The following is a 21,548-nucleotide window of genomic DNA, read 5'->3' as shown; positions in this document are numbered from 1 at the left end:
TCTGGGCTACAAGGGCGCAGTGCTGGCTCATGTCCAGCTGCCATCCCTCAGTACCCCCAAGTCATTTCCAGCAGGGCTGTGCTCCATTGTTTCATTCCCCAGCTTGTATCGGTAGGGAGGATTGCCTCAACCCAGCTGCATATCTCGCACTTGGCTCTGTTAAACTTACAAGGTTCTACTGGAGTCACTTCTCTCTGTCCAAGTCATGATGAAACTTCCTGTGTTCTAGTTTGTGCCCATTACTCCTTGTCCTGCTGCAGGACACCACCAAAAAGGGCCTGGCCCCATCCTCTTCACACTCTCCCTTTAGAAATTTATAATTGTTTATAAGATCCCCTCTCAGCCTTCTCTTCTTCAGGTGGAACAGCCCCAGGTCTCAGCCTTTCCTCATAAGGGAGATGTCACAGGCCCCTCATCATCTTTGTGGCCCTCCACTGGCCTCTCTCCAGCAATTCCCTGTCTGCTTCAAACCAGGAGCCCAGAACTGAATGCAGTGCTCCAGGTGTGGCCTCCCTGGGGCAGAGCAGAGGGGTGGGAGAACCTCCCTCATCCTGCTAACCATGCTCTGTGCATGGTATTGCCCTTCTTGGCCACAAGGACACACTGCTGGCTCACAGCCAACCTGTTGGCCTCCAGGACACCCAGGTCCTTGTCTGCAGAGCTCCCTGCCAGCAGGTCAGCCCCTAACTCTAACCTGTACTGTTGCGTGTGATTATTCCTCCCTAGGTGTAAGAGCCCTACGATTGCCCTTGTTGAACCTCATTTTCCTCTTACCCCCCAGCTCTCAGCCTGTCCAGGTCATGTTGAATGGCAGCACAGCGTTCTGGTGGGTCAGCCACTTCACTCAGCTTTGCACCATCAGCAAAGCTGCTGACAGTCATCTAATTGATTGTCAGTGATCCTCTGTCAGCATCTTTGGGAACCAAAGCAACCACAGTAACTGTTGGCCTTTACTGTAGGAGTGCAGCATAGAGATGTGTCTCAGCTGCCAAATGATTCTTGTGAGGTTTCCAAGCTCTTGGAGACAGTTCCCACCTTGCAAGTGCCTAAAGAAATGGGTGATCAGTGAGAGCTTTGTCTTTCCCAAGGGAGACTGCAGCTGTGCCTCTCATTAAACCCCTTTTTTGCAGACTTGTGTGCTGTTTGTACAGTTCATAGAAGCTATCGTGGTGTTGGTGCGCCAGACCTCGCACGTCCGCATAACGAGAGCTCTGCGCTGTATCTTCCTGGTGGACTGCCGCTACTGCGGGGCAGTCAGGAGGTGAGTGGTCAGGCCCCTGGGTTCCCTGCTCTTGTGGAGGAGGTGGTGAAGGAAAAGCATGCTGGTCCTGCAGGCAGGCAGCTTGGGGAAGAGAGGTGTCTTTCGTGTGCAGTTCAGTTCTCAGCAGTCTTCTGTAATTGAGATTGAAATGTCCCTGCTGCCTTGCCTGTATAGGGAAATTTCATAGGTAGTAACTTTGGCTCTAGTTGCAGAACACAAGCTGATGTGTGCTGTCCTCATCAGCATAAGCTGCCTCATGGAGCACAGCATGTGAGTGGGGATGCCTTGCCTCTGGCTCCTACGTTTGCCTTTTAAACTGCTCAGTGCATTACAGAGGTGATGTCTTGAGTCTGGAGAAAGAAAGCTGACAGTGGTAGTCATCACTTGCAGTACCCAAGCTGACTGCAAAGGGGAAGAAAAGTAGCTTGGAGTCAGTCTACCTTGCTATTTTTAATCCTTGGAGGAGGAGTGGGAGGAAGGTAATTCTCAAGTGTGTTTTGTTGTTTTTTTTATCAAATAGAGGATAAAATATGCAAGTTTTAGTTTATTGATGTTTTTTCCATTTCCAGAAACCTGCGTCAGATCTTTCAGTCCCTCCCACCATTTATTGACATTCTTCTCCTTCTGCTTTTCTTCATGGTGATCTTTGCCATCCTGGGTGAGTTGTATTTATGGAAGTATGTGTTTTTGATGCTCTGTCAACTTCAGTAAGTTTAGTCTGGACTTCCATGAAGCATACCAGTTACAGTCCTATCTTCAAAATATTTGTTTTCCTAAAAGATCAGTGAAATGTCACTTGTTAATATGTCTCAGTAAATATGAAGAAGACTTCCCAGATATTTGAGGAAAGTGGGCCTGGCAAAGAGTAGAGTCAAGACCCTGAACTTCAGGAGAGCAAACTTGCAGCTCTTTAAAGAAATTATAGAATAAGATCACCTGGGAAAGTGTCTTCAGGGACGTAGGAATGGAGTAGAGATGACAGTTCTTTATGAACACCTTTCTGAGACCACAAGAGCTCTCCACCCCCTGCATAAGAAATCAAGCAGGAGAGGTGGGAAACAGCATGGCTAGGCAAGAACCTGCTGATCAAGGAAAAGGAAAAGTACAGGCAGTGGAAGCAGAGATGGGTGGCCTGGGCAGAGTACAGGTTGCCTAGTTGTGGATACTCCATCCCTGGAGGCATTCAAAGACAGGCTGGATGGGATCCTGGGCTGCCTGATCTAGTGGTTGGCATCCCAGCCCACAGACTGGAACTAGATGATCTTGAAGGTTCCCTCCAAACTAAGCCATTCTGTGATTCTTTGCCTCTTGGATATTCAGGGATGGGACCAGGGAAGCCAAGGCACAGAGTAGGTTGGATGGTCACATCCAAAGGGTTGTGGTCAGTGGTTCTGTGTCCAGATGGAGGCTGGTCATGAGTGGTATCCCCCTTGTCTTGGGACTGATGCTCTTTAACATCTTTATCCATGACACAGATGACAGGATTGAGTGCACCCTCAACAAGTTTGCTGATGACACCAAGCTGAGTGGTGCAGTTGACACAGTCAGAGGAAGGGATGCCAACCAGGGCATTCTGGGACAGGTTCTAAAAGTGGGCTCATGGGAACTTAATGACATTCAACAAGTCCAAGTTCTGGGTGTTGCACTTGAGTTGGGGCAATCATAAAGTCATAGAATAGCTTGGGTTGGAAGGGACCCCAAGGATCATCGAATTCCAACCCCCCTGCCACAGTCAGGACTGCCAACCTCCAGATCTGGTACTAGACCAGGTTGCTCAGGACCCAATTCAACCTGGTCCTGAATGCCTCCAGGGATTCACAACCTCTCTGGGCAGCCTGTTCCAGCACCTCACCACTCTCCCTGTGAAGAACTTTCCCTTCACATCCAGTCTAAACCTTCCCTCTTTGAGCTTAAAATTCCAGATAAGCGTACAGATAAGTACAGACTGAGAGAAGTCCTCAAGAGCAGCCCTGCTGGGAAGGACTTGGGGGTTCTGGTGGAGGAAAAGCTGGATACGTGCATCAGTGTGCTCTGGCAGCCTTGAAGGCCTGCCTGGGCTGCATCAACAGAGGGGTGGCAGTGGGCAGAGAAGGGATTGTCCGCTTATGCTCTGCCCATGTGGAGTATTGCATCCAGGCCTGGGGCCCCCAGTACAGGAAGAATGCAGAACTATAGGAGCAGGTCCAGAAGAGGATAATGAATGTCCCGGGGGGCTAGAGCACCTCTTCTATGAGGAAAGTCTGAAGGAGCTTGGCTTTTTCATTCTGGAGAAGAAAAGACTCCAGGGAGACCTCACCGTGGTTTTCCAGTGCTTGAACGGAGCTCATCTAAGACAGGAGAAGCCAACTTTTTACATGGTCTGATAGTAACAGAACAAAGGGGAATGGTCTTAAACTAAAACAGGCAATGCTGAGGTTAGATGTTAGGAAGACGTTTTTTACAGAGAGGGTGGCAAGGCACAGGAACAGGCTGCACAGAGAAGCCATGGATGTCCCATCCCTGGAGGAATTCAAGGTCAGGCTGATGGTTCCTGGGCCATCTGATCTAGTGGATGGCAACCTCCTTCCCACAGCATGGGGTTTGGAACTTGATGGTCTTTAAGGTTGCTCCTAACCCAAGCCATTCTATGATATTCTGTGCTCCATGATGCAGGAGAATGGCTTTCTGGTCCTTGGTGTGATTTTGGTCTTTGTGAGCAGAGATACCTTGCTTTCGCTTGAAACTAAACAGACTCCGTGTTTCTTCTCTCTCTTCTTCTCTCTTCTGTTTCTGTAGGTTTTTACTTGTTTTCTCCAAATCACTCGGATCCCGTGAGTGCCACTGAGTCTTTGAATGGGAGCTGAAGTGCTATCTTGTCTAGTTCAAGAATCAAGTATTACCGTATAGATGTGGCTTATTTCTAAATGGTGAACGGGGAGGCCAGACGTTAGCTGGTGCTAGCAATAAAAAGAAGTGCAGAGGCTATGTGTGACAAGGCAGCTGGCAGTTTTACCCAGGGTTGACACCTGCTGGGAAGGAAGACAGTACTCTGAGGAAGCTTCCTCAGAGCCCCAAGGGAGCTTTCATGTAATTGTTCCTTGTATCTTAATTCAGTCAAACAAGCCACTTGCTCCTGTCCCCAGGGAAGGGAGGGATCTGGGTGAAAGATTGACTTTTCTGGACAGTGGTTGTCGAAGTCCACCAGTCCACTTGTTGCTGCTGTGCTGTAAGTCTGTAACTTACTGGGTGTAATTACTACAAAATGTGTAGATTAGCTTTTAATTGTTTTAAGCCTTCGTATGGCACCTTTCGGGGACCTTTAAAAAGGACCAGTGCTAAAGTACCCTCCTACTGGGAGTATGAGGGAACTGTAGAAGTGACTGTATTGAAGTGTTGGTTTTATAGTTTGTTTTTGAATGAAATGTCACTGTGAAATTCTGCTTGCATTTTATCACGAGTATTTTTTCTTTCAGTACTTCAATACCTTGGAGAACAGCCTCGTGAATCTCTTTGTACTTTTGACCACTTCAAAGTAAGTTTGGAGCTAGAAAAGCATCTTTCCTTTTATCCCAAAAGAAATCCTAGCTGAGTTGAGCCTTTATTTGCAGAAATGCTGTCTGCAAATGTAACCACTTCCCTCTGCATGAGAGAGATTTTCCTGGGTTAGCCTGCATGGGAAGGACTGGTATATAACAAAATGGTATTTTGTTTAAGGATGCTGTGACCCCAAATGCAGAGTTATCTCTAGGCCACTCAGGCCTGTTCATCATTGTCAGGGCAACAAGGGCAAGATTGGGCCCTGGTCCAAGGAGAGAAAGTTTCTGTTTTGTACTCCTTTGTTAGATAGCAGTTTATTGTTGTGAAGTAACTTCTTATTCCTCTGCTTCACTTCCCCTATCTAGTAAAAAGGGGATAACAACAGTGAGCAAATACTGACCTGCTATTAGGGAGAGCTCTGAGGATTACAAAATTAGCAAAAGACAGTAAATCTTAGGTTGTCACTCTGTAGTTCTCCTTATAGCAGGGCTGTATTGCTGTCACTGCTACGTGTTACAACCCTTAGCCATGCCACAAATCTTTCTTTGTTTTTTCAGGATTTACAGGAAATTTGCTTTTTCCTTTTCTTTGTACTGTGCCTCCATGTTCTTGCTGCTTATTGCCAGTGCCGTAAGCAGCTGTGATTTGCAAAAAAGTGCAAGTCCATGAATGTGGGTGCACACACAACCTGTTAACTATGTAGTGGAAGCGTAGCATTCCAGTGCTTCAGCTTGTCTTTTGGATACAGCTTCCCTGATGTGATGATGCCATCTTATGCTCGGAACCCTTGGTCGTGTGTCTTCTTCATAGTGTATCTCTCCATTGAGTTGTACTTCATTATGAACTTGGTGAGTACCAACTTATAGCCTTTGACTTCTCTGCCCAAATTTGGAGTTCACTGCCCAACAGGGTCTTTCCTGTTCCCAAAAGCGCTGTATAATAACCTGAGACCCTTTGGCAGAATAATTCCAAAAATGGCAATTTATCTACAGATAGAAGCCTTCTGATATTTGACCATAAGGAAATGAACTAAATCACAGAAAGCAGAATGATATTGAGTATCTTTCAGCTTTCTTCACATTAATATTGTGTTAGGAGTGACATACTCAGTTGTACAAAACGTATTGTCCTTTCCTGTCTTAATTATTCATTGTAAAATGGCTTTTTAATATTTGGACTTTGCTGAAATCCTTTTTAAATCAGTTTGAAAGTGGTGAAATTGCTAAGGATGGCAGGATTTGAAGAGTGCTGACATATGCAGTGTGAGAGTGGCTGCTGTACTTCTGCTTCTTGAACCATCCAAAGCAGGGCTGAAACCAGCTCAGGTAATAATGCGGGAAGTGAAAAAGGGCTTTTCAAAGTTGTTGAGGAATTCTGCAACCCAAGGGAGATGATTTTGATGTCTGGAAGAGGCTTGGATTTCACCATTGCCGTACTAGATGGATTTGACATGTATGCCAGAACTTCTGTGTCAGGGATGAGTCGTGACAGCAGCCCTCAAAACCCACTTTCCAGGAAGACACATGGGCATTTTAGCAAACCTTTTCATATTGCTTTCTGTTAGAATACATGAGGTTTAGCCTTAGCTATGGAAGACAAGTGTAAGTAGTTAAGAGACCAGGCCTTCCCTGAAAAATAAGAAAAGAAAAAAAAAAAGAATTATCACATATGTGATGTGCTCTTTGCCCTTACGATCAGTGACACCTCACTATCTCCGTTCTGCTTCAGCCAACGCAGCACTCTGTAAGATTCCTCTTGCAGGCAATGCCACTCTAGACTGAACGCTCCTGCCTGTTTGAGAAGCACTGACTCAAATTGCTGCAAGAGTAATGAACAAACCGCTCGTCTTCTCTCTGCAGCTTCTTGCTGTTGTGTTTGACACTTTCAATGACATTGAGAAGAGGAAGTTTAAGTCCTTGCTGCTGCACAAGCGCACAGCCATCCAGCATGCCTACCGCTTGCTCATCACCAAACAGGTACAGCGTGCTGCAGGGAGGCTGAGAGCAGCCTGTGCTGTGGCAGGTGGGGAGGTCAGCCTCTGGAGAAAAGGAATTTGAATGCCAGCCCCCACACGGGGCCATGGAGGTACCTCAGTAAAATGAGAGAACTTTGTCCTGGAGCGCATGTGGTCATTGAGTTCTTCCTGTGGGTGACCTGGGGACTTGTCTGCTGAGCACCAGAGCTTAGAGGAGGGGATGTAATACATGTGAAGGCACAGCCCAGCTGCTAGCTGCTGCATGAATAAATGGAGTGCAGACAGAACTAATTCATCTACTAACAATTCTTTAGGGGGGCAGAGTGCTTTGGGAGGGAGTTGGTTTCTTGTTTAACTTATGGAGTGGGAAAAGAAGTCAGGCTCAAGAATAACTCTCTTTTCTCCAGTAAATTGATTCACATTTAGGGCATATTGGTTGTATTGAGGATTTCTGAGGAAGAGCTTGTATAATCAATGAATGTACAGATGTTATAATTATGAAATAACCAAGAGAGTTTGACTAAGCAAGTTATTATACTAGAAAGAGGATAGAGGGCTTACCCTTGTCCTGGGTTCACTGTAGGTCTCCAAAGGACAGATCTGCAGCAGAAACCCTTCCCCACTGGCAGCCAGCTCTTCAATGGTCTGGGAGAGGTGCAGCCAGTCTCCACCCCTTCAGGCAGCACAGCTGAATCGCCATCACTGTGCTCCCAGGGCTGACTCAGTGCTTGCCTCAGGTGGTCAGTCAGAGGTTCAGGCCATGATTCAGCAGTTCCCATACAGGCTTGTAATCTGAAAAAGGTGTCAGTAATAGGGACCTGTTAGGACATCTGATTTCCCAAGAAGAGTGGTTGAACTTTGCTTGGCATGTCTGGTTGAACAGCTCCTAAGGATGGGGGCAACAGAGAACAGCTCTGCATGAACTGGAAGAACCGACTGCTAGGAGAGCTTTCTGTGTTCTGGGATTGTCAGCAGGTTAAAATAAATAGCTTCTGGTGCTTTAGGGGTCAGTTATCATAGCATCCTGCAGTAATACAGAAACCCTGCTTAAAACAAATCCAGAGCAGTAATTGAATATGCTAGTGTGTTTCTGTCTGATGTCCCCACCACAGCATTCCTTTTTGTTTTCCTAGGGGCCACCTGGAATTTCCTTCAGGCATTTTGAAGGGCTGTTGCGGTTTTACAAGCCTCGGATGTGCAGCCGGGAGCGATATCTCACTTTTAAAGCACTGAATCAAGGCAATACTCCTTTACTCAGGTAGGGTTTTTGTTTTTGTGTCCCTTTTCACTTTTTCTTACATTGAAAAGAACATTTTGAAATGTGCTAGAAAAGGGTTATGCAGGTAGTTAAGGCAGTCCAAGACTTCTTCATGGAGAATAGTGCAATCTCTGTCCCTTGGAGCTTGCAGTCTAAGCCTGAGGTCTTTCCCCAGTGGTAGAGTTCCAGAGTTAGCTGTCAGTTTCCTCTGCGGGCTTTAGGTCTTAAAGAAGAAGGTAGCATTGCAAGCCATTCTGAGTATTGTCAGCCAGTAACCTCTGGCCAGACCAGGGAGAGGTCATTGTTGGGTTATCAGCTGTGGCTGCAGTTCTAATAAGGAGTTTGCAGTTTCCAGAGACTCTCTACTGACAATGCCTGACAAGGATGATTAAGGATTTAATCAACTCCAAGGCTCTGATCAGATGTTTCTTTCTATTTTGCAGTCTGAAAGATTTTTACAATTTCTATGAAGTTGTTAGCTTGAAATGGAAGGTAAGTATGTATTGGGTGGAGGATAGGGGAATTGCATGGGGAAAGGAGAGCAAAGGAGGTCAGTGATTTAAGAGAAGGTGGGTAAGAAGGAAAGACAATTGAAAAGCAGATGGTAGGGATAAGGTGGGTCTCCATCACTGCGTGTTTTCTGGGTGGAGGTAGCACTGGTTTATTTTGGTTGTGGCTCTTGTGCTTCCAGGCAAAACGAAATCGTGAGCACTGGTTTGACGACCTTCCACGGACAGCATTCCTTATTTTTAAAGGTAACAAGCTGTGTTTAAATGACAGCATGTGTTGAAATAATAAGAAAAGTATTTCTATACCAAGAAAAGATGCTCTGAAAGAGCTTCCTTGCTTTATGTAGAATAAGGTAGTTGGCAGTAGTGAACTAAACCCTGTGTGAAGTCATGGAGGGCTGTTTTCTTTTATCAGCATAGAGGTTTTTCAGAGCAGGGGATTTATGGTTGCTGAGTCTAGCAGAATTTACGGTTTGTTTCTTCATATCCCATGTAGCAACTCAGAGCAGAGACTGTGGAGTGGGACTTCTGTTTTCACAGAAGCTGCTAGGCTTCCTAGTCCCGCAGTGTGAATGCAGTGCTCATACAGATCAAGTGCAGCTGCTCAGGATGGGGAAGATCTAAAATACCTGGCCGTGTAATCTGCCTTGCAAGCGTCGTTTATCTTCCGTGCCCCAAGTTTCCTGATTGCATGTAGCCATTCAGAAATAAGTCCTTATTTGTAATTTTGTTTTCGTGTTGTATGCTGGAGGGAAACAGACAACAGCATCTGGATTCAAATGTACAGCTGCCATAAACGTCCTACCTATCTTGGCATTTACTCTTTCTTGACAGCATGTGTTGTTGTAAAGGTGGGCTGTTCTTCATCAGTTGTTTTTAACTCTGTCCACATCACAGAACTAGTGTATAGGGGTGGGGAGAAGGCGTCTGCTGGGTTAAGGATACTGAGTTAATTGCCACTAAAATTCCTAATGAAATTTCAGATTGGTCCCAAAAAGTTTCTAATCTACTAATCCTCTTAAATTTTGTGCTGAGGGTTGGTATGAGAAATATTTCAAAGAAGACAGAGGAAGCTGTGTGTAAGATCTAAAAGACTGCCTAAACATTTATTTTGTCATACTTTCCTTCCTGCAGGCATCAACATCCTTGTGAATTCCCGTCTATTCCAATACACCATGTGTGAGTAGCAGCAGCAAGCGATGCCCCCTTGATTGCATGGCTCAGGGGTGCTGTCTGTGCTAGGTTCTCCAAGGATGTGGCATGTGGGGCCTGGCTGTGGGCTGAGCTGCCATTCCTGTATGAATTCCGGAGTTTGGATGAAGAGGGATGGAATGTGTGCTTGTACCGACCATACTGCAGCTTGAATTTGCAGCTCTCATGGTGTTGAGTCTTCTGGAGAGGATCAGGTTTCACCGTTTCAAGATACACTCGTGATCTCACTGCGTAGGAGTTGGCTTGTTGCATTTAGATACGTTGGTGGTTAGCTTTCATAAGCCTTGAGGTTTTTATCTTACAACTGAAGTGTGCTGGATGAGGAACTGCCTTGCCAGTTGGCCTGTTTGCTTTTCAGAAGGTTCATGCACCATTGCCGCTGAAGAGATTGCTTGGGAACTGAACTGCCAGGGAGAATGATTCTCTGCTCCTCTTGAGGAGGAGTGCTTAATCATGGTGCTGCTTCTAGTGGCCTAAACAGTCTCTTCCTGCTCAGTAATTTGTTGGCTGTTTTTGAGCATCAAAGGGGAGAGATTTTTGTAAATTGAGATGCTAAACAAAAGGTAGGAGTAGGGGTGTGTGGAGATCTGAGTGAAAAGGTAAAATCCTGCACCTTCAGAGCCTAGGTTTGAATGGTGTGAAGCAGTGATAGAGCCAAGATGACTGGGGCCTAGCACTGCTTGGAGCACTTCCTCTGTCCTGTGCTGCTGGGGACACGGTGGTTCTCAAGATCTGGATGCAGAACTAAGATGAAGCTGAAACGTTCTGCCACGCCTGCTATACGTTCTGCTATACCTGTGTATAAAATAATCTTGGGAAAAAAAAGACTGAGTGTGATTCAGATCGCTGGTTTGGTTTGGTTTCTTTCCTTCTGGAGACAACAGTCTGAGTTTTGTGACTCTTCCAAGCTACAAAGTCAGTTAGTTGAATTGGAAATACTGTCCCTCCCACATGGCCTATATTGTAATCTTTTTGATAGCCTAGGAAGTAGTTATCCTGTGATCCAGGAGTGTTTTTGTAGTGGATTTTTACTTTGTTTTTCAGATACTGTGGTGGCTGTGAATGGAATTTGGATTCTTGTTGAAACCTTCATGCTGCAAGGTAGGAAACCTTGCAGCTCATTTCTTGGCTATGATGCTGGGTGATTGAATAAAGGGAGAGCTAGAAAAAGTTTTTCTTGTGTCTTGCAGGAGGGAATTTCTTCTCCAGAAATGTCCCATGGAGCTACATCGTCTTCCTCACAAGTAAGCTGATGCCTCCCGATGTGACTGTGTCATTAAATAATGAGTTGAGAATGGAGTAGTGAGGGAATAGACAGAGATTCCCAGAGAACACACTCACAGGATGCTGCAGAACAGAGGGGAAAGTAGATGATTCCTCTCTGAGATCTCTTTATGCAGGCCAAGCCTAGGCTACCCGTAGCATCCACGTGCTGGGTGTTTTATCATGGGATAAAAGGAAGTGCACAAGCAAAACTGAATTCTGGCACAACATTCTGGCCTTATGTATGGGAGCCTCAGCATTTATAGTGTGTTACCCAAGCTAACTGCTTTGTAGGCCACTCGTGTTGTTTTGGAGGGAAACTGTTGTCCTTTTCATCTCACCAAGAGTAAGGATGGCCATTAGGTGGCTGTGAAACCAGTGTTCAGCATTCCTCTGCTCAAAAGACTGCTCACCTGTGCAAAGTGCAAGCTTTTGTATAAGCCCTCCATATAATGCTGCTTATTTCTGTGCATGGCTCTCAAATTGTTTTACAGTCTATGGTGTGGAGCTGCTCCTGAAAACCACTGGACTGGGGCCCGTCGAGTACCTGTCCTCAGGCTGGAATCTGTGAGTGCACAGTAATGTTTTGAGAGGCGATATAAATTGCTGCATTAAAAAGACTGACTTCTAACAGGAAGCAAGTGCAGGCTTCTGCTTGTAGCCTTATGCATCCTGCTGGGGTGAAGCAGCACCAAGAGCCTCCTCTCTGCTGAAATACTAGGAACCTATCATTGCTCTTACTTTTGTTCTTTTTTTTCATTTCCAGCTTTGACTTCTCGGTCACCCTCTTTGCATTCCTGGGGCTCATGGCACTGGCATTCAACATGGAGCCGTTCTACTTCATTGTTGTCTTGCGACCTCTTCAGCTGCTGAGGTGAGACAGGGAGCACAAAGAACGGGTGGGGAGGAAAACGGCATGTTTTCCATCATTTCAGCTGGGGACTGAGCTCCTACCCAGGAGAGGGCAAGGATTGCTCTGTGGGTACGTGACCATGGCAAACGCAAATCATGTAGAGTAATGAGATTAGCCAGCGTTATCAAAATGAATGATAACAAAAACTTGGGATGGGATATGAAATCCCGTGCTTTGGAGCTTAAGCTGATCTCTAATAGAGATCAAGGGATTTACCGGGGGCAGATTATCCTATGTCTGCCTTCGTGGGGTTCTTACACCTCCTCTGAATCGTCTGATGCTGTTCAGAGAAAAGCTCCTCTGCCATGGTGAGACAGTCTGAGCCAATTTAATAATTTCCATTGAATTACCTGAAATTACAGTTTTCAAAGGATACTGCTTTCTGGGGTGAAGTACAACCCTGCTCTGGCTGCATTTCACCATAAGTGAGGCTGAGGCTTGTAACCTCTGCTGCTCACTAAAGTGGGTCTGATTAACCCTCTTGTTTTAAGGTCTGTTCAACATTGCAGGCCACTCAGAGAGTCGCAAAGTCATAGGTGGAAGGCATTTGAGAAGCAAAGTATTGCTTTGTTAAAGGCAAGTTAATGCAGTTTAGCCCTTCAGTGAGGATTTAAAGAACACTTTGATGCTCAAGTAGGAGGATGAAATGCTGTCCCTTGCCAAAGCCCATGTTTGGCAGCTTAGCTTCTCCGTAAAGGCTGATGGCATTGCCAAATTTGAAATTAGCAGGCATACTGTGGCTTCATCAGTTTTTTCTCAGTCACAGAGTAAACTCAGGAAAGTTTGCGTCTGGGAAAAGGAATATTGAGTCCTGACTCTGTACACAGGATTAGTTGAGACCTTTTTTTCCAAAATAATAACGATAATTTAAAAATCTTTGGATCGTGCTGCATAAGAAGATGTGGGCCTTTCCTTGAGAGTTGCTAATCCTGTAGGCACCTACCTGGATTTGTTGTAGACATTCAGGTGAAACAGCAGAATGTTATTCAGTAAGCAGATCACTAGAGATCACTAGAACAAGTAGAGATCCTGTGGATTTGGTGTCAGAAAACCTTCCCTGTTTGTTAACCTGGGAGGTTCAGAGAGCTGTGATATTCTTTTTAATATTCCCAACAGCTCTGGAGAAGTTGCAGTGCATAGGTAACTTCTGACATCTCCTTTCAGACTCTTTAAATTGAAGAAACGCTACAGGAATGTCCTGGACACGATGTTTGAGCTGTTCCCTAGGATGGCCAGGTACTGATTGACACTCTTAAACTGGAAAAAGAAAGGGTGAAGTTTAGTGTCTAGGGCTGTTGCTCTTTTTTTTTTTTTTTGGAGCAATTTGTGATGGGAAGCTATTCTGGGACACCCCCTGCTTCTATAAAGATAAGTAAGAGTTGGTGTTTTACTTTTCTGCCCCCTGACTCTGGTGAAAGGAGGCCCATTTGTGAGGAATATCGGCAGGAATGCGCTCAATCCCAGGTGTTTCCTTGTCCTTCACACAGACACTTCAGAGCATTACTGTGAAATGGGGGGGGGCAGAAGGAGCTTGGTGTTTGAGTGGGGCATCTTTGGATGTTATTTTCTTGGAGCAGATCTGGGCAGAGCATTTTAGGAAGAGAGCATTGTTCTTGGCACTGTCCCAGAATCGAGGATGTGGAGAGGGCAGAACCAGTGTGTTGGTTTTCTAATTAAACAAACTTCTCTCCACAGTTTTTCTAGCAGAAAAAATACAGACTGGGAGGAAATCCAGGCTGTTCTATAATTTCTTAGAACGCTTCTGCCTTGAGTGAGTGGAAAGTTCCTTGTCCAAAGACCTTCTGAATGAACGCACAAAGAACAGCAGGGCGATGCTGGCAAAGAGGGTGGTGTGTGGTTTTTCAGTTCCGCTTGCTATCCCTTGGAAATTCCTTCCACAGCAACCAGACTGTGACTTTGTATTTTCCCTGCCTTAATAACTTTTCAGTGTTATGGTATTTGTGGTTTTTGCCTCCAGCCTAGGTTTAACCCTGCTGATCTTCTACTATTGCTTTGCCATCGTTGGCATGGAATTCTTTGCTGGTGTGGTCTACCCGAACTGCTGCAAGTGAGTGCTGCAAATCCATCCCTGTCTGCAATGGGTTTGGTGCTAAGCTAGTAGTAATGCTTCTGGCAGCCCTGTCTTCCTAGGGGGAAGGGGCCCGAAAATGTGTCTGAGTGAGGCTTTGTAGCTAAGGCAATGTGCTGGGAAAATCTATGTGACATGCTTCACTTCTTGTGGTAAGATTGGATGAAATGGCTTTTACATTGCATTACATTTACATTGCATTTACATTGGAAAGGAAAGATCTGACTAGTTTTAATGAGATCTGTATTGCTCCTCATCTAGATGTACTGGGAGAACTTCTTTCTGCTATTGTAGTTTTGTAGGAATGCTTTTAATTTCTGCTGTAGAGCAAAGTTGAGATTTTCATTTCTGTTGCACTGGAGCTGCTCTGCCATATATTACATATTAGACCCAACTTTCTACATGATAAATTCACCTTGAATTCACCTCATCTTAGAAGCCAAGCTGTCCTGTGCCCTTTGTATCGTAAATGATGGCAGACCATGCAGAAATGCTAATCTTTGAAGATGTGAGCCAAGGAGACAAAAACATTCGGGTTCTCTGGTCTAGTGTTTGCTGAATGATTATTCAGACTCTCTGTGGTTTGTGCTAAGCTCTACTCTCTGTGGTTTGTGCTAAGCTCTGAGGGCTTAGCTAACAAGTGTTAGCCAAGAGATAGAAACTGCCACCCAGCTCACCACCTTCTAAGCTTCTGTGTTTGTAACCCTGAGATGTTGCTGCTCTCTTCTCATTCTTTGTCTTCTTCAACCAGCACAAGCACCGTGGCGGATTCGTACCGCTGGGTGAACCACACAGTTGGTAACAAGACAGTTGTGGAAGAAGGCTATTACTATCTCAACAACTTTGACAACATTTTGAACAGCTTTGGTAAGGACAGTTTATTCTAGCAAAGATTGTTCCCTGGTGCTTCTGCGTTCCTGCAGAGCTGGATAGCAGCACTGCAATGCTCGTGTAGACCTGGTACTCTCTGAGAGTTGTCCTAGCACACCTCCAACAGCATCCTTCTCTTCTGGACAATGTCAGCTGAGTAATAGCCTGCTTGCTTTGCAACAAAGTCAAGACACATCTCTTAAAAGCCAATGTGAAGCAAGCACATCTATTCTGACTGGTAAGCAGACCAGATTTCCAGAAATGTTTAAGGAGGGCTTCAGCTTACTGTCCTTCTGTAGAGCTAGCAGTAATGCTAATATATTTATTTAAACTGACTGATAAAGAATAATTTGAATATGGTGATTATTTTTAACAATTTTTCTTAATGCGTGAGCAGAGATATTTATCTCCTGGGAATTTCAGAGCTCTCCATACTCTGTTGGGAGAGGGTCAGGTCTGTTTCTGACTCTGAAGAAATACAGATTAAGCCATGTTCCTGTTTCTATGTGTCTACTCCCTTTTGTCATCAGTGGGAGGATGACAAATTGCAGTGATGAGGGCCTGCATTCTGTATCTGGAATTGCTGGCTGTGTTGAAGCTTGGTATCTTGCTTCAGTCTTCCCTGTCAAGTCCCTTATTTAGAAATCCTAGAGCAGGTCAGGTTGGATAAAGCAACTGTCTTTATTTTTTTCTTACTTGTATGCAGTTACACTGTTTGAGTTGACAGTCGTCAATGATTGGTACATAATCATGGTAAGTAAACCTCAGCTACAAACAGCACAGTCTCTTGCCAGTTGAGCTTGATCTTTCATGCCACCACTGCTTTCTTCCCCTTGCACTTGGAGATGGCAGGATTAGTCCCAACACTGTCACTTGCTGTGGTCATGCGATTGTTCCTTTTAATCCCCGGGTGATATTTGAGCTCTGTGACATGCCACCTGACATGATTTCTTCTTGAACTTGACCAGCCCTCAGGCTGAATTTTGCAATCTGGACAAGCGAAGTCACACTATATTCCAATTTATCACCCTGCTGTCCAGGCTGTATTCTTATAGTAGCAATGGTTCATACAGTCACAGGCCTTCAGTGTTCAGTGGTTTTGCATATAGGATAATCTCATTTTGCCTTTAGAGATGGATTACCTGCAAGACCCAGTTGGGGCACAGAGCATTGTGCAGGCAGCCTCTGGTGTTAGCTATGGAGCCACAAGTATGAGATAGATGGACGGAATTCATGCTGCCTTACTTCTGTTAGCAAGCAGTTATCAACAAGCTCTCCCTTCTTATGCATACTGGTGACTTTTTTTCCTGTCTTCTCTAGGAAGGGGTGACATCTGAAACCACTCACTGGAGCCGCCTGTATTTCATGATCTTCTATATTGTGACCATGGTAAGTTTCTGAAGATGCTTCCTGTATCAAATTGGGGCTGAGGGGAAGCAGCTTTTACCATATTACAGAGGGAGCTTCCATCCCTAAGTGAGCACAGCTTTGTTTCTCTGTGCAATGTCTTCCAGAAAAAGGTGTGAGCCCACATCACTTGCAGGAAGTTACATTTATGAGCATTGACAAAGTTGATACTGCACAACCTGGGCCTGGGGTAAAGCTGAGAGCAGCACAGCCTTTTTCTGGCCTGTCTGTGGTTTACCGTCATCAACTGACTTTCAGGCAGATGTGTGAATTGGGATGTGTCCATCTTGGAGCACCAGGAGCTGAAGCACAGACCAAAATGCTCAGCTTTCTGTTGTTGAATTGGACTGCAAGAATCCCCCAGCAGCAGCCTCCTGATCTCTTGTGTTCATGTCCTCTCCCAGGTGGTGATGACAATCATTGTGGCATTTATTCTGGAGGCTTTTGTCTTCCGCATGAACTACACTCGGAAGAACCAAGATTCAGAAGGTTAGAACTGAGGACTGGCTGACCCAAACATTGCATCTTTTCTCTGGTGTCTTATGTCTTAAGTTCTTTACGAAGAGAGTGGTGAGGTACTGGAACAGCGGCCCAGAGAGGCTGTGGATGCCCTGTCCCTGGAAATTTTCAAGGTCAGGTTGGATGGGGCCCTGGGCAGCCTGGTCTGGTATGAAATGTGGAGGTTGGTGGCCCTGCATGTGGCAGGGAGTTTGCAGATTCATGATGCTTGAGGTCCCTTCCAACCCAAACCATTCTATGATTCTATATTTATGTCTGGAGGAAATAATCAATTGACCAGCAAAGACCAGATTTTTTTTATTTTTATTTTTTTTTAAAGCCTGAATTCCTAAGCTCATTCTTATCTTTTTGTACATTTCTATCTGAGCTTTCTGTTCTGGCCATCACTTCTCCCTGCCCTGCATGCAGAACAAGGAACACTGCCTATCTAGTCCTCTTTGTCTCCCAGTTGTACTTAGACTGGTGACCATACGCTGGGTTTGGATGCACCTTTTTGTACCTTTTAAGAACAGGCTGTGACTGGTCTCTCCATCCTGTCGCACCTCTGTGAGTCATCGCTTCCTCACTGTCCTTTGTCCCCTGAGCTGTGCATCTGTAGCTTCAAGGCCTGCTAATTTAGGTACCATCAACGTATTAATTTCTTGAAGGCCCTCCCTGCTATTCTGAAGTGATTTACACCCAGACTTTTCAAACTTTGTGTAAACTAATCTTGATTCTTTACAATCTTCTGCAGAGAAGGTATAGTTACTGCACTTTGATATGCCAGAGGATCTTCCTTGCAGAAAGATGCAGTGAAGGCCCTGTCACAGGAATGGCTGCGATTAGCTCATCTGATCTTTCTTAGGTGCCAGAAGATCCAAATGTGTGGTGTCATGTCAGTAGGAGCCAGGCATTATTAGTTACAGAACCATTCCTCATCCTGATCCTTCAGGTACCCACTTTGAAGGGTGCAGTGAAAGGCATTAGTTAACATTTACTTCTCCAGCTGTGTTGGGCAGCTGAAGGCCAAGAGGCAGCAACCAGTGTTTGATTGTTTGTTTTGCTAGTTAGCTTGCAGGTGGCAGAAAAGCTACAAGGCTTTAACACATCAGGCTCCTTGGTATCTTAAAAGCTGAGACATGCTTGCTGACCCTACACACTAATTTTCTTTATCCCTCTTTTGTTGGAGAACAAGGACATATGTGTTCCAGTCAAAAAAGTAGATGTAGGCTGTTCCTGAATCCCGCGTGGGCCTGTTTGCTTTGCCTTCCAGGGTCATGGAAGCAACATTCATCTTGCTGACTTCTCTTCCTCTTTTTCTTGCCTTTCCAGAAGACAATGGCATTGTGCTGGAGAAGGAGATCTCCAAGGAGGAAGTGATTGGGATAATTGAGCTGTACAAGTGGAGTTCAGCTGCCACTGAAATTTCTCAGCTGCAGAAGATTGTTTTGCAGATGGACAAACACGGGGTAAGAGGAAACCCATAATGTAGGTTCTTGGCTTGAAGGGAGGAAGGCACACCAGGCCTGCAGGTACCTTTTTGCTGCCTTCCAAAGGAAATCCGTATGCATCTTTGTCATGTTTAGAGCTGAGCCACAAAGAGGAACTGTGTGGAAATAGCACAAAGTTGTTCTGCCCTGGAAAAGTAGCAGCTGAATGTCCTCTGTCCTCTATAGCCCTGACAAGGACTCGTTACAGCCTGCAGACTTCACATAGAGCTGTCCTGGCCCAGTACTGGCTGGAAAGAGGATATTTATCTTTCTGCAGAAAAACCAATCTTATTCTCCTGCCTCTCTTTCTGTGCCATCATACACTTAGGCTCAGACAGTCCTGAAGCATAATGCAACAATGTGTGCATATTGATCCAAACAGCAGCTTTCTGTTCTCTGCATCATTGCTTACCTTTTCACTCCAGGGCAGGATGGACAATTGGAAAGATGAGCTGACCTGGCTAACTGTTCTTATGACTGAGAACTGCTGGCTTTTGCATCTGAGAGGAGTTTAAATGTTTGTTTTAATAACGGCTATCGTATCTGTGTATCCTGTATGCAGAATGCCAGTGCTGCAGTCCCTTAGTGGATCTTTATTTACTTTGGTTGGCTTGGTAGTTAAATGTTGAGTTCTTGTTCACATAGAATAGATGATGCTACTTAGAAACAGATTTCAAGTCAGTTAACCAAAGGATGATGTCTTCAGCCTTGCAGTGGAGCACAGAGTGATGGTCTGGAGTTTCTTTGGTTCTCAGTGCTGTTCAGATGACTCATAGGCAGAGAGTAATTCATAACTCAACCCTCTGCTTATGTGATCTAAAAAGTCTAGGCTGGGGAGTAAGTGGTATGTGCTAAGCAAATGAGACCTGAAATTGTTCTAAGCTGAGATCTTCCTTTGGAAGGCTGGGTTTGAGCCTTGTTCCAGATGGTATGTTCTTCTGACAAAATTGAGTGCCCTTGACACAGCTGTGTCCATTTGAGCTGGTCTCCTGCAGCTCTTTGTAGCCTTCAGGGATCCCTCCAGCGAAATACATCTCAGCCTGGAGCAGATGCCTGCGTTTAGTCAGGTGATGTGTGCTCTAAAATACCACTGTCTCCTGGCAATGAGAACAGCCTAGGCTCTCCAGTGGGTGACACACCAAAGTTCCAGCACAGCTCTTGTGAGCTGCTCAGGGACTGATGAATGCCATCTTTTCATCTTCCCCCCATCTCCTTAGCAAGTGTCAACGCTGTTTCTGGGACGCAGATCAAGGACCAAGAGTGACTTGAGTATGAAGATGTATGAGGAGGAGATTCAGGTATGTGGGTCTAAGTTGGAAATACCAGTAAGCCTCTGTCATTAACAGAACACTTCATGTTGCCTGACATTTCTAAACGCAGGAGGCGTTCTCCCTCTGAAACACAGGCAGCTTTATGAAAGGAGCAGGCAGTAGAGGAACTGTGCTTTAGATTCATTAGTGCTGGTGTTCAGGGGCTTTCTTGAACATGTCAGAGCCTCCTCGGTGGGTTCAGGAGCCCAGCTGTGTTGATGATATGCATCAGCAGTGGCAGTAACAGTGCAGGCTGCATGTAGGTGCTCGGCTTGCCCAGCTTACCCATACTTGTGAGGGTGGGCATTGGTTGCTGGGCTAAGTGCACGGAGTGTTCCTGGGACTTGGCTGCATGATGCTAATTTGTTAAGGCACTGGAATGTGATTGTTTGAGCTTGGGTGTGTCTGTGCAACAGAAGCCAAGTGCTCTGCAAGTGCCAGTTGTTCCTTCACAATAGCAGGCTAATGAAGATGGGAAATGTTTAAATAGCTGATTCTCTGGATTGTTTAAGGCACTGCTGTTAAGTGTTCTTTGAGGTTAGGAGCCTTATGCCATGAATTTGGCTACTGTTGAAAGGTCATGGACTAGTATAATGATTAGCAATGAAGGCATTAATTTCATAACCATTAGAATATTTCCTTTGTCCCCTGGGCAGCTAGCTTGTGGATGAGTCTTCAGTCCTGCTAACAAAAATAAGCACACTAATTGTGGAGCTGGTAATCCGCAGTGAAGCTCCCTGCTTGTTGTGCTTGGTCTCTGACGCAGGGATGTAATGTCCTGTAATACCCTGGGTGCAACTCTGTAAGCCGCAGATGTCACTGGGATTCAATATGGCAGTCCCTGGGCACTGGGGGTCATTTGACTGTGATATTTCCTTGCTCTGGTTTGTCAGACCTGACAGCTCAGCTAGCTGGAGCTGACCTGTGGCTGCTCCTTCTTGCCCAGGCTGTAAATGCTGATATGTGAGCACACCCTTCGTGGCTTTGCTGAGGTTGATGAGGTTGTTTATGTGGGCCATAAACAGGGCCTTGGAAAAAGCCCCTCAGTTTGAGCACACATAGACTGGGGTCCTGCTGGTCCGTGTGGCAGCTTTGGAGCAGAGACTGATCTGTTCTGATCTTCTGTCACAGGAATGGTATGAGGAACATTCCAGGAAAGAGGAATCCCAGATACCTTTGCAAGAGTCTGCATCTGCTTCCCAGAGCTCTCTGAAACCCCTGAGCCTCCGACAACGTTCCCAGACCGTCATCTAGGCCTGGCTAGTGCAAGCTGCCTTCTATGCAATAACCTAGAGTATTACTTCACAGCATATATGTTGGGATGATGTATATAGATCTGTTCCATGTACTGGTTTGTGTTAGGGATAGAAGCTCTTCTGTTAAGTGCAAAAAAACAGGTGGACTCTGCTACAACCAGACTGAGCATGATGCTGTGCTCAGCACAGTGATCTTCTTGGACAGAAATGGAGACCTTCTTCCTCTGAGCTGCTTCCCAAGCTCAATCCTGCTGTTTGTCTTAGCAGTAACAGACCCTGGGGAAAGGGATGTGTAATCCATTAAGAGCAGGAAGTGTGCTGAGGCTACATGCTTACAATTTAAAAAAGAAAAAAAAAAAAAAGGCCCTTTTTGAAGGTCTGCTTCACTTAAAGGGTACTATTAACCTAGGAATAAAAGATCAGGGAAGGAGGTAGTTTTTGCTTCGTGTTTTGTTTTTTGTTGTTTTTTTTCCTCTCTGCCCTCCTTTTGCAAAGCAAGAGGAGGTGCTATGGAACTTCAGCATTAGTGGAGAGTAGCCTTTTCCCTCCTTCTTGGGACACCTGGATGCAGTCCCTGCAGTAGATTCAGTTCTGACTGTTGAATTTAACTGTCCCTGAGCCATTCTGTGGAAGCTGGTGAGCGGCAGAAATCTTATTGCATTATGACCATAGTGGGCACAGAAATGTAGGGAGACAAACTCTTTGCTGTGGCTGTGCAGTA

General features: G+C 45.4%; 1 protein-coding gene across 1 annotated transcript; it reads left to right on the top strand.

Moving 5' to 3' along the window:
* Positions 1 to 1,130: 1,130 nt before the first annotated feature.
* On the top strand, positions 1,131 to 21,208 carry TPCN1 (two pore segment channel 1; the record flags this gene model as incomplete). Its single annotated transcript, XM_042829316.1, has 23 exons — positions 1,131 to 1,261; positions 1,831 to 1,919; positions 4,037 to 4,071; positions 4,714 to 4,772; positions 5,526 to 5,625; positions 6,637 to 6,753; positions 7,886 to 8,010; positions 8,454 to 8,502; positions 8,702 to 8,765; positions 9,654 to 9,698; positions 10,776 to 10,832; positions 10,922 to 10,975; positions 11,489 to 11,561; positions 11,761 to 11,868; positions 13,072 to 13,143; positions 13,886 to 13,975; positions 14,748 to 14,863; positions 15,573 to 15,619; positions 16,187 to 16,255; positions 16,678 to 16,762; positions 18,104 to 18,240; positions 19,479 to 19,559; positions 20,703 to 21,208. Coding segments are annotated over 23 exons (1,926 nt in total), but the record flags the coding sequence as incomplete, so codon positions are not given.
* Between the last annotated feature and the right edge of the window lie 340 nt (positions 21,209 to 21,548).

Source organism: Centrocercus urophasianus, unplaced genomic scaffold (genome assembly GCF_019232065.1).
Source record: "Centrocercus urophasianus isolate 14NV4802_14NV808 unplaced genomic scaffold, USGS_Curo_1.0 seq_304, whole genome shotgun sequence".
NCBI lineage: Eukaryota > Metazoa > Chordata > Aves > Galliformes > Phasianidae > Centrocercus > Centrocercus urophasianus.
This window is presented reverse-complemented; position numbering and strand designations above follow the sequence as displayed.